The following is a 12,947-nucleotide window of genomic DNA, read 5'->3' on the forward strand; positions in this document are numbered from 1 at the left end:
ATTTTTTATTAATTTATAATGCCCTCTAGACTGACTGGTCAAAACATCTGTCTATGCCTCAGGGGGGCATTGTAAAATATTCTTTTTCCAAATTTTCTTTCATAGCCATGATTGGCACATGTGGGTCACCATGTTCAAGAAAGTTTGTGTGATTTGGAGGTGGTGAGGAAAATCACATTTGTTTCAAAAACTGGCTTAAGTTAGACCAAATGGCCCCTCCGGAATGTGGTCATTTTTTCGACCACCTCCAAATGACCTCAACTTTGGCACACATGATCTATTGCACAAACAAAGGTGGGTTTCCAAGGTTTTATATTTTTTTATTTTTTTTTAATTTATAATGCCCTCTAGACTGACTGGTCAAAACATCGGTCTATACCTGAGGGGGGCGTTGTAAAATACTCCCTCCATTCCTGAATATAGGGTGTATAGTTTTTGGCACGAAAATTAAAGAATGCATGTGGAGGGAAAATTTTACGTATTTTGGGCGAGATTACACCAGACTAATTGGCATGAGAAAATATAGGTGCTTGCCTAATATAAGGAAATGTAATCAAATCCCTAAAAAAATTATCCAAACGAGTGGTGCAACGCAATACACCTTATATTTCGGGTTTTTTCTCAAAAATCTATACACCTTATATCAAGGAACGGAGGGAGTATTCTTTTTCCAAATTTTCTTTCATAGCCATGATTGGAACATGTGGGTCACCATGTTCAAGAAAGTTTGTGTGATTTGGAGGTGGTGGGAAAATCACATTTTTTCAAAAACTGGCTTAAGTTAGACCAAATGGCCCCTCCGGAATGCGGTCATTTTTTCGACCACCTCCAAATGACCTCAACTTTGGCACACATTATCTATTGCACAAACAAAGGTGGGTTTCCAAGGTTTTATATTTTTTTTAAGTTTTTATTAATTTATAATGCCCTCTAGACTGACTGGTCAAAACATCGATCTATACCTCAGGGGGACATTGTAAAATATTCTTTTTCCAAATTTTCTTTCATAGCCATGATTGGCAAATGTGGGTCACCATGTTAAAGAAAGTTTGTGTGATTTGGAGGTGGTGGGAAAAATCACATTTTTTCAAAAACTGGCTTAAGTTAGACCAAATGGCCCCTCCGGAATGCGGTCATTTTTTCGACCACCTCCAAATGACCTCAACTTTGGCACACATGATCTATTGCACAAACAAAGGTGGGTTTCCAAGGTTTTATATTTTTTTGAATTTTTTATTAATTTATAATGCCCTCTAGACTGACTGGTCAAAACATCGGTCTATACCTCAGGGGGGCATTGCAAAATATTCTTTCTATATTTTTGAAATTTTTTGAATTTATAATGCCCTCTTATATTTGTTTACTTTTTTAATGCCCTCTTATTTTTTTGAATTTTTTATTTATAAAGCTAGGTTTCCAAGATGGCTAGGATGGCCCATGCTTTTCCTTTTGTTTATTTTTTCCTTTTCCTTCACTTTACATAAAAATTACCTGAGCACTCCAAAAATAACATAAAAATTACATGACCCCTCAAATAATAACATACCAAAAATTCAAAAGGTATTTTTATCAAACACATCTTTTTGAATATTTATATTTTCTTTTCTTATAAATAAGTGACATTTTCAAAATTCTAATAAGTAGGGTAATATAACTTTATTACAAAATAAAGTAGATCTTATTTCAAATTCCTTTTTTGCACACATTATTTTTAACTAGTATTACATTACTCTTCTAAATTTACATTTAATTCCTTCACACTTTGATGATGGAATATTTGCTCTCTAATTGCAACATAGGTTCAAATGATGGAACATTTGATCTTTTTGCTTATTCAAATTATGCGTTGATGGAATGTGTGAGGATGAACAATTATCACTAACTTTACTAAACCCCATGTACTATAATTCATGACAGCCATTTTGGAACATTGCCACATTCAATATTTGGTATAATTGGCACAAGGGCACAGCATGTTCCACTTGCCCACAGCATAGACAAGTGTTGCAACATGTCTGAAGCAACACTGAAGCGCCATTTGTGATCATTGCACCATCGAAACAACAACTAAACATGAAGGAAGCATTCACCACCAATAAAGTTAAGGCCACACATATATAGATAGCATTCTAGGTTACCACCATAGGTAGCAGGCAGTTCACAACAGATCCAGTTCAAACACACAATACATTACATTACATTACATTAATATAGCAAGTTTTCAAGCAGTTCAGACCCAGATGCAGCTTTCCAAAAGTAAAACATCATCAAATATACTGATGATGAGTACGGCTTCCAGCTTCCGATGATCAGCATGATGTACGACTAGAGGTCAGGGTTTCTCAGGACCTTCAGGAGGGCAGAATGCTGACCAATGATCTTGTAGTCATGACTGGAGATCGATGTAGCCCGGCAATGTTCCATCAGATGCTCCAATAACCCAGACCTGGGCTTGGGCTTGCTGCAGTAGGGGCACCGGTACTTTTCATTCCTCCAGTTGTAGTACTTAGCAGGTCCTTGGGCCCTGATCTTCAACACCTCCTTCTCTTTAAAGGACTCGACGTTCCCCTCGACCACATCATCTCCAGATTCATACTGCACACATTAATGACTGACATTAATACATTATGCATTCAAAAACTATAAACACATAATACTAACTCAATGCAGAAATAACATTTCAACTAGGCCTTACCTCGTACGGCTCATCTTCATCAGACTCATATGGGTAGAACCCAGTCTTGTCCCACTTCCTCTTGTTGCCCAGAAGATCCTCCTCCCGCTATATTGTCAAACATGCACATCAATTACAATGAATTGAATTGCAGTTCACAGAATGTCATTACAAACAAAATTGTGAATGTGAACCACATTGGTATGTTGCAAGTGACCAAATGCTTTCCTTATAAATACAGAATCTAAGCAATCAATCAACAGATAAATGATGTCCTTCATAAATGCTAATGAAAATGCAAGCTGGATTCTTGACATTCCCTGGATTAACCCAACACTTTTCTTTTAAGGGAATTCCCCCCCCCCCACTACTTAATGGAAACATATAGTATATTTTGTTGCTAGGATCCTGCCTTGGAATGTTTACTTCACACTTTACATATAGTATATACTAATTACAGAAGCCAACTACAAATTTTAATATGCACAAATTACTGTTTTTGGGATAATGCAGCAAAGCTCCTACACATATTAACATAATGCAGTAGTTAATTAGGTACAACTTCAACTATAAATGCATACATCTCCAACAAACATCTAAAATTTCATTACTTACCTAAACAACAACAAATTATACTATAGATGAATCTTGTATCATCTAAATCAATTCATTGGCACATCTTAATTAATGCATTCCAAATCAAATATGTTTCCATCCAGTATCATTGAACCACAGATCAAATCAAATAATCATAAATGTCAGCAGCATTGAACTACAGATCTAATAATCATATGACATCTATCTGACCTTAAATTCCCCCTTAAATAAGGTATTCATCCTCATACTAATTAAATTCTAACAAGCAAAAATTCAACTACTAATCTAATAAGCATCTGAAAAAACCCCAAGATGCTTTTATCTCTGAAGCAACGGCATTGCAGAGGATGTTCAATGCTGTCAATATCTCTGAAGCAACGACAAAATTCCACTACTAACCCAAAGTAAATAAGCATAGACTGCCCCTTCCCCTCGACCACGCTTCCCCTCTCCTTCAGAAGCCCCAATCCAGCACAAAAAAATCCAGCCCTTGAGAAGCTCTTTTTGATTAACATGACAACACCCAGTACATGAGCACATCCTTCACTATATTTACAACCAAACTAATGCACCATCTAATCACCTCACGTAGACAATTTCCAAAAACACAAGGCCATGCACAACTCATCTCATAGCCTCTGCCTGACAGGCATCAATCAAGCATCAAATAACTGCAACTATGACAACATGCATCAATCAAGCATCTAAGAATTGCAACTATGACAGCCATAATCCCTAGAACTAAGCATCCATTTAATTAATCATCAAGCCAAAGAACTAAAGCAGGCACCAACCCAAACCAATACAGAAGTATATATTTGACTCCAAACACCTAAAGAATTGCAAAAATTCCACTACTAATCTAATAAGCATCTGAAAAAACCCCATCCCTCAATCTGGCTACTTCTAACCTAATCTAATAATCATATGTGGTCCACCATTCTTGCACGAATCAAATACAGAAAAACCCTAATGCAGAGAAAACCCTACCTCCAACAAATCTAACCAAACAAAGTTCTGGCCACAAACCCTACAATCTAAAAACTACCAACTAAAAGTTAGCCGCAGATACCTTCTGCTCCGCTTCCTCCTCGCCGGAGCCGGCCTCCACCTTCTCCACCTTCTCCACCTCGTGCGCCTCGCCAGAGCCCGCCCCCACCTTCTGCGCCTCGCCAGAGCCCGCCTCCACCTTCTGCGCCTCGCCGGAGTTCGCCAGAGCGGGCGCATCTGGCTGGACCGCGCCGTTGCGGCCCGCCCCCGCCTTCTCCAGATCTCCAGCGGAGGGAGCACCGCGCTGGACGCCGGCACGCCCCCTCACAAAGGTGCCCGCAGCGACCTGCCGCGCCTGCTCCACCAGATCTGCGCCCCAATCGGGGCGCTCGCCTCCTGCGTCCGCCATGGCGATGGAGAGGATGCGGTGAGGGAGACGAGGAGGTTGGAGAGGAGAGGGAGTGGGGAGTGGAGAGTGGAGAGAGGGAGACGATGCGGCGGGGGGAAATGGTGGGCGATGCGGCCGGAGGTGGTTGTCGTCCACATTTATATGATGCGACAGTTTTGGCAACTACCCGTGACACGTGCTGCCCCACGCGCGGGCGGCTTCACGCGTGCACGAAAGGCCGCCGTATACAAACAAATACGTATACGGACGGGCATACGTATACGGTCGGGCATACGATCTAACCGGGCCCGTACGGGGCTCCCAGGGCTCCTCGACGGCTATACGCGGGGGCAACAAAGAGGATCGTGCCCCTCGTTATGAACCGTTTTTGGTTCATCCTGGCCGTCGATGTGTTTTTCCAGTACCCCGCGTTCAGCCCAGGGGGGAGCACCGGAGCAGAAACGCTTAAAGACACCTGCCTTTGGGTCACTGACATGTGGGCTAGTCACCTGTTGGGTCCCACATGTCATGGACACAAAGGTAGGTGCCTTAAGGCACCGAAGCATCGTTCGTTTTAAACGCAACAGAAGAGGGTCAATGGTTTGGTCAGGTCAGGTCGTTGGAGTGTTTGATCTGGATGCATGCATGTGAGAGCATCTCCAGCCGTTGAGTTTCCTAGGAGGCATTTTTTTCGTCGCCTGGGAAGCTGCCCGCGAATATTTTACGCTGGGGGGAGAATGTTCCCAGCCATGCTCCCACCCATGTCTCATCCAGCTGCAGGGCGGCCATGGCCGGAGATCCCGTGGACGGCCAAGGATGGAGCGGAGCATGGCCGGAGCACCGCGTCCTATAGCCGCGCGTCGAACCGCCCCGCCGACCCCGCCCCCGCCCCCGCCCCAGCAGCCGCGCCTCTAGCTCCGCCAGCAGCACGCGCGCCCGGGCGTCGTCCTGCTCCCTCAGTGCGGCCACGAGGCGCGCGGCGAGCTCATGGTTCGCCCACGCCTAGATCTCCGCCGCGATGGCCCCGGCCGCGCGTGTGATCCCCATGCCTCGCCTTGCACCGCCGGCACCGGGCCCGCAGTCCCCCAACCACCCCGCCTCCGGCCACCTTCTTGGAAAGGGCCCTGACCGTGGCGAGCAGGCGGCAGAGCGGGTGCAGCTCGGGGTCACCGGCAAGCAGGCCGTGGGCGGCGGCCTCGAGCGCGAGGAGCGCCCGCAGCGCCGGGCCATCGTGCCCGGCCTCAACGGTCCGCGCGGCGTCGCGCAGCGCTCGCAGCACCTTCAGGAAGCTGTCGTCCCGCTCCCCCTCCTCCGGCCATGCTCCGCTCCGGCCGCGCGAGCGCGAGCCCCGCCACGGATGGCCGCGCGAGCCCCTCCCCGCTTCGGCAGTGTGTGGTAGGTGTTGGGCCGATGCATGCGAGGGGAGAGGAGAAAGAAAAGAGAGAAAGGAGAGGAGAGAGGAGAGAGAGAGGGGCTGGCAAGTGGGCCGATGTATGCGAAAAAGAGCGCTCGCGCCCTCAGCTGGACCCCAACTTTCTGGGTTTGGGTTGGGATCGCCGGGCGTAACTTCGACGAAATCCGGCACTTTTTGAGATTTTGGGGGCATGACTGGGGAAAAAACGTGTGCCGGCGATGAAAAAGGCCTCCTTGGGGGGGGGGGGGGGGCTGTTGGGGGGCCTAGTGGAGATGCTTTGATGTGCTCGTTGTGACCATGCTTTGACGATCAAGAGCCGAGGTTCATCTGCCGATAGAGTGATAGAGTGAGAGCTGCCGTGTGCCGTGCATCGCATCATTACATCAGCAGCCAAGGTGATCAACATCGCATATGGTCATGATGAGAAGAGAGCAGCTGCAGACCAACGCCAAGCCAACCGAGCGCCGACGCCACCTTCGGCCAGCTCCGATTCCTTGCTCCTCTCGCGCGGGCCACGTTCCTGGAAAAAGGCATGCATATGATCATATGCATATGAGTATTACCACTATATTTATATTTAATTAGTAACATAATTAGCAGCTTTGCCATTAGCTTAACCTAAGCAGGCGGTCCTCCTGCCTACCAAACAAAACCATTTAATTCCATGCGGCACCCGAAAAATAATTCCGTCCTTCAACTAGAGCTTCAGGACAAGGGGAGCAGGTTCGTACGTAACCACTAACACTCTAGCAGCTGCTACTCCTAGTTAGTTAGGTAGCAGCATCAGCCGGCAAGAACCCATTTCTTCTTTATTCTTTTCCTTTGGTGATTCGCATAGGTACGTTTCTGATTAATTATCGTGGACTAGCGGCGGGCAGCATGCATGGATATGCTGATCCATACTGTGTCTTGCAAGCGATCGAACACACACCAACGAGCAGTACGTACGAGCTATAGGCCATAGCTTCCGACCCAATATAACTTCCATGCTAACAGCTCCTCCCTCTCTCCTAACGCCCATGGCATTAGTTAGGTCCGAGCCGTGACAGGGAAGCAACCTCAAACTTTTGGAGAAAGAGAGAGGAATTATATTGGCATTTCTTCAACTGTCACCGCTTTAATTTTGTGATGCTGACATTTTGAATGATTGTTGCAGCAATTCGGTTGATCGTTGGAATGCTAGGGATTACGGGCACGCAAGAGTCTTGCATGGCATTGCATGAATTTTGCAAGAAACATCTCGATGTGTACCGAGTATGACACTGGCTAGAGTTTCAAATTTTGCAACTCCCTTCGACGAGGATGGCAAATACCGTCATGTTCAGTTTTTTTTTGTCATGCTTGCCGAGGAGAATTGCCATGCTCACGTCATGCAATTTACCATAAAAAAACATTCGATCTGTCATGCTTAAAAATCTCATGTTAGAAGGAGCAAGTACTGCCCATTCCACTACGGCACAGAGAATTCTGTTGATGAACTGCCAAGGGAAGAGCTAATCTGTCAGTCCCTGCAGGCACCAACATGCATGTTAGTGGTATCTAACTATATGGTTGGTTTATTTAGCTTAAAGTCTGATCATGTCGTACAATTAGTAGCACCTAATTGATGGAGTCATAGTGATCCATCATGACTGACTGCAGGGAACGAACGCACCAAGTCTAGGTTAACTATAAATTGGTCCGTTCCCTTATATTATTGGTGAGACCCTCCATAAGATGTCTCACGAAAATATTTAATCGGGGAGGACATATTGGTACGAGATTAATTGTTTGAGTTCTCTGTCATGGAAAGCTCCGTCTCTCCAACGACGGCGATCCATGTCAAACTAGAATGATGCCTTCTTATCCAAGAACCAGGCGTGCAAGGGTACGCATGCCGTTCATGTCCTGCAGGCTGGAGCGTCAGCTGTCGAGGATCAAGTGGTGACTTGGACACCCCGACGTCGTGTTCAGAGTTCAACGACTATTCGTCAAATATGAGAGTTCAGTTAACGAGCAATGACGCGGCTCTCTTCTCAGCTCCCCAACCAACCACGCACTCTTGTGTGTGTGAGGAAGATTGTTTCCAGGGTCTGACTGTACCCAACCAAATCAAACTGAAGAAAGAAAAAGAAAGGCTACTCTGCCTAGCTAGCTCAATTAGTGATGACCAGTTATATCATGGCTGATTACCTTTCTGGACTGCAGTGCCGCAAGCATGCAGATTGGGATTCAGAAATTGCAGCGGTAGGCAGTAGCAGTCTAGCTGTTGCTGGAAGCCTCGAACTGTGCTGTACGTACGTACAATGTAACCATGATCATCTCCAAGCGTACCGTGCACTGGCACTAATGATATCCAGATGAAACGATGTCGTACTAGCCTGCCCTTGAAAAAATCGGACATGCAGTAAACTTGCAAATACTGTACCTCTACCTTAAATGGTACTAGTCTGCAGAACCCCATGATGCCATCATACGATTAGCTGGTTACTATACTGTACCTCTACCTTAATAACACACTGGCTCTTCATGTGTGCTTCACTGATCTTGGCCGTCAAGGTCTTGATCGGACGGCTCGTCGCCGAAATTAAACAATAAAGAGGACAGGCCGCATCATGCCGGATTAAGGAGCCGCCCGCTTTCCGGTGGATCGCGAATAATTGCTCCAGCGATTCAGTCTTAACTGGAGTGGCTACGTAGGCGTCCTCTGCAGCTGGGACGGAGCTCCTCCATTCGAGCTTTCAATGATCCATGGATCATCGATGGGCGATGGCCACACATGCATCCAGGTCACTGCAAATTCGGTCCGATTGGGTACATTGGATAATTTGAGTTGAAATCAATGTGAGGTCGCCCCACCTGCCGCCCCGGCCGATAGTTCTGGTGCAGTGCAGTACTACTACTAGGACGTGTTTGGTTGCCCGCAAGCAGCCTAAACAGGGCCACACGGGATGTGCGTGGCCTGTTTGATTGCCTGGGCTGCATGCAGTTTGAGGCCCGCACGGACCTTAAAGCAGACCGCGGCCTGGCCCGGCGGAAATTGCCGAATCGACAGTTTCTGGCGAGCCTGGCTGGGTGCGGCCACGCGTGCAGGGCAGTTGCACGCCTCGGGCAGCGCGGGAGACAGAGAGGACGTCTCATAATTCGTCCCCCACTCTCCTGTCACCGCCCAGTCGCATTGTTCTCATCGTTTTCTCTCTCGCCCTCACCGCCCCTCCCTCTTCTCTTCTCCGATGGCTCCGTCACGCCCACCGCCGCGCTGCCATCTGACCCCGTCGATCAGCGCATCGCTAGCATCCAAGAGCGCTGACTGGCCGGGCTCTAGAACTCGGGCCGCGACCTGGCGTCGGCGCTGCGAGCGCCTCCCCCCACCTGCTGCCGGCCATCACGAGCGCCGGCCAATGCGGCGCCAGCCGCTCTTGCTGCGCCGCCGATTCCGGACCTCGTGGTCCTGGGCTCGGCGCCGGCGCCGTCCACGGAGCCGCCCCTTCTTGGGACCCCATTGGGCAGGGGTTTTTTTTGACCCCCGTCCAAGTGTTTTTTCCTGTCGGCGGGCCGTCCTCCTCGACCTCCAGCGTGGCGATGAGCACGGGCCGATGCCGCAGGCCGTCACCCGGACCGGCTCCTCCTCTGCTCCGCCACCTCTCTCCTTCCCGCCGAGGTTTTCACCCCGGCCTCGGTTCACCGCGGCTGTGCGTGCTCCGGTGAGTCAAACCCTCTCAATGCTTGCTCGTAGATGTAGATTAGGGGTTTATTTTTAGGCATGTGCTAATAGTTAGTGGATTCGATAGGATTAGATAGGATTCTAGCAGATCCGATTAGATGCGATCCCAATCGAATCCAATCGGACTGATCTGTTCTTGTTTTGTATAGTGTGTGTGCTAGGATAATTTTCTTGTGCTACTGCTAGTGTGTCCTATGATCTGTGTTCATGCTAGTAGCTGTGTTGATGCTAGAATCATGTACATGTTGACTGATGAATGTTATACTGATGGCATGTTCATGTTGACTGATGAATGCTAAAATCATGTTGACTGATGGCATGTTCATGTTCAAGCTAGGATCATGTTCATGTTGTTGTTCCTGTTGCTAATATACATGTTCAAGCTAGGATTTGTGTTGAATGTTATACATGCATGTAGTAGGACCATTTTAGGATGCTGCCAAATGTGCATGGCTGCACCTGGGTGCTATTGGCACTTGTTGTTGCTATTTTTAGATGTTTTCATGTTTAGGATAGTGCACTGATGAGTGGCAGTTGCAGCAAAGCAGATTGCCACTAATCAGTGGACTTGCCCAACAGCAAATCCACTGATCAGTGCCACTGATCAATGGCATTTGTTGTTGGGCAAGTCCACCGATCAGTGCCACTGATCAGTGGCATTTGCCCAACAACAAGTGTCATTGATAAGTGGCATTTGCCACTGATCAGTGCCATTTGCCTAACAACAAGTGCCATTGATAAGTGGCATTTGCTCAAAGAGTTTGTGCGCTGATCAGTGGCATTTGCTCTTGGGCAAATGTCTCTGATCAGTGCCATTTTGCAAAGAGTTTGTGCACTAATACTTTTCATCTTACCTGACAAGATATTGAAGACTGACTGGGATGTGGCGGGAGGAGGAGCTCAGGTGGTGGGCGGAGCTGAGCGCACCGAGGATTTCATTCCAATGAACAGGTGGCTCAGGATGGTGGACCTGCCTGACAGGATCGCCTTCATAAGCCTGCCTCATTTAAGGGGACGATCTCCGAGGCAGGGCCATGAGGAGAGGGCCAGGGAGCCGATGCGCTTCTACCAGCAGATCAAGGACAACGAGGACCTCGCCATGCTCGTCGTCCCTCGCAAGTTCGTGGAGGTGATGAACACCTGGCTGCTCATCAAGCGGCTCCCGCGCATGGTCAGGCTGTCGGCGAACAAGCGGTGCGTGTTCTGGGTGCAGGTTCAGAACTTCGAGTGGCACATGGTGCTTGCCCGGGGCTGGAACTACTTCTGCCGCCGCCACCAGATCATCCCCGGTGACCTCTGAAAGATCGTGGATGTCGCCTAGAGGGGGGGTGAATAGGCGTTTTAAAATAATTACGATTTAGGCTTGAACAAATGTGGAATAAACCTAGCGGTTAATTTGTCAAGCACAAAACCTAAAACAACTAGGCTCACCTATGTGCACCAACAACTTATGCTAATCAAGATAAGCAACTATGTGATAGCAAGATATATGACAAGAAACAATATGGCTATCACAAAGTAAAGTGCATAAGTAAAGAGCTCGGGTAAGAGATAACCGAGGCACGCAGAGACGACGATGTATCCCGAAGTTCACACCCTTGCGAATGCTAATCTCCGTTTGGAGCGGTGTGGAGGCACAATGCTCCCCAAGAAGCCACTAGGGCCACCGTAACCTCCTCACGCCCTCGCACAATGCAAGATGCCGTGATTCCACTAAGGGACCCTTGAGGGCGGTCACCGAACCCATACAAATGGCAACCCTTGGGGGCGGTCACCGAACCCGTACACTTTGGCAACCCTTGGGGGCGGTCACCGGTACCCGTCAAATTGCTCGGGGCGATCTCCACAACCTAATTGGAGACCCCGACGCTTGCCCGGAGCTTTACACCACAATGATTGAGCTCCGAACAACACCAACCGTCTAGGACGCCAAGGCACCCAAGAGGAACAAGCTCTAGGATGCCCAAACACCCAAGAGTAATAAGCTTCTCAAACTTCACTTCCACGTATCACCGTGGAAAACTTTAAACCGATGCACCAAATGCAATGGCAAGGGCACACGGAGTGCCCAAGTCCTTCTCTCTCAAATCCCACCGGAGCAACTAATGCTAGGGAGGAAAATGAGAGGAAGAACAAGAAGGAGAACACCAAGAACTCCAAGATCTAGGTCCAAGGGGTTCCCCTCACATAGAGGAGAAAGTGATTGGTGGAAATGTGGATCTAGATCTCCTCTCTCTTTTCCCTCAAAAACTAGCAAGAATCCATGGAGGGATTGAGAGTTAGCAAGCTCGAAGAAGGTCAACAATGGGGGAAGAACACGAGCTCGAAGGATAAGGTTCAATGGGAAGAAGACCCCCTTTTATAGGAGGGGGGAAATCCAACCGTTATGTGCTCAGCCCGCACACGAGCGGTACTACCTCTCCTGGTCCCAGTACAACCGGGACTCACAGTATACGTGCAGAACCCTACCAGGCGGTACAACCGGGCGACCAGGCGGTAGCACCGGTTGAGAAGAACAACCGGACCAACCGTCCAGCCACCGCTCAACCACCACATAGGAACAGAAGGGAGTCACCCCTGAGTGCGGTAGTCGAGCGGTACCGGGCCGGTGCAACCGCATGGCCTTGAGCGCTCGGGCGGCTAAGTCCTGAGCGGTAGAACCGCTCCAGACACCGGTGGTACCGATACGACCGGACCAACTGGGCCACCACCGCCCGAGTACCGCATCAAAACAGAGGCCTGACCGGTACTTGGGCGGTGTCTGGCCGGAACAACCGCCCAAGTCTTTGCTGAGCAAGTTGGCGGTACCACGCCCGAAAGCAGCGGCACAACGGCTGAGAGACGGTATTGTTGGACGAAGCGACCCGGACCAACATTACGCGTACGCTTACGCGAGACCGGTACTCCCGACGTGCTTTGCACAGAGGTGGCTTGCGGGTGACAGTTTCTCCAACTTTAGTTGAACCGAGTGTGGCTACGCCCGGTCCTTGCGAAGGTTAAAACAGCACCAACTTGACAAACTATCATTGTGGTTTTGATGCGTAGGTAAGATTGGTTCTTGCTTAAGCCTGTAGCAGCCACGTAAAACTTGCAACAACAAAGTAGAGGACGTCTAACTTGTTTTTGCAGGGCATGTTGTGATGTGATATGGTCAAGACATGATGCTGAATTTTATTGTATG

General features: G+C 48.5%; 1 protein-coding gene across 1 annotated transcript; it reads right to left on the minus strand.

Annotated features, from left to right (window-relative positions):
- Positions 1-2,100: 2,100 nt before the first annotated feature.
- Positions 2,101-2,991, minus strand: LOC123153045 (uncharacterized). The gene is made up of 3 exons (XM_044572363.1): positions 2,914-2,991; positions 2,696-2,782; positions 2,101-2,595 (listed from the first exon to the last, which is right to left on the minus strand). The coding sequence occupies exons 1-3, from the start codon at positions 2,989-2,991 to the stop codon at positions 2,326-2,328; spliced, it is 435 nt and encodes a 144-aa protein (XP_044428298.1). The 3' UTR covers positions 2,101-2,325.
- Between the last annotated feature and the right edge of the window lie 9,956 nt (positions 2,992-12,947).

This window comes from Triticum aestivum, chromosome 7A (assembly GCF_018294505.1).
Source record: "Triticum aestivum cultivar Chinese Spring chromosome 7A, IWGSC CS RefSeq v2.1, whole genome shotgun sequence".
Lineage (NCBI taxonomy): Eukaryota > Viridiplantae > Streptophyta > Magnoliopsida > Poales > Poaceae > Triticum > Triticum aestivum.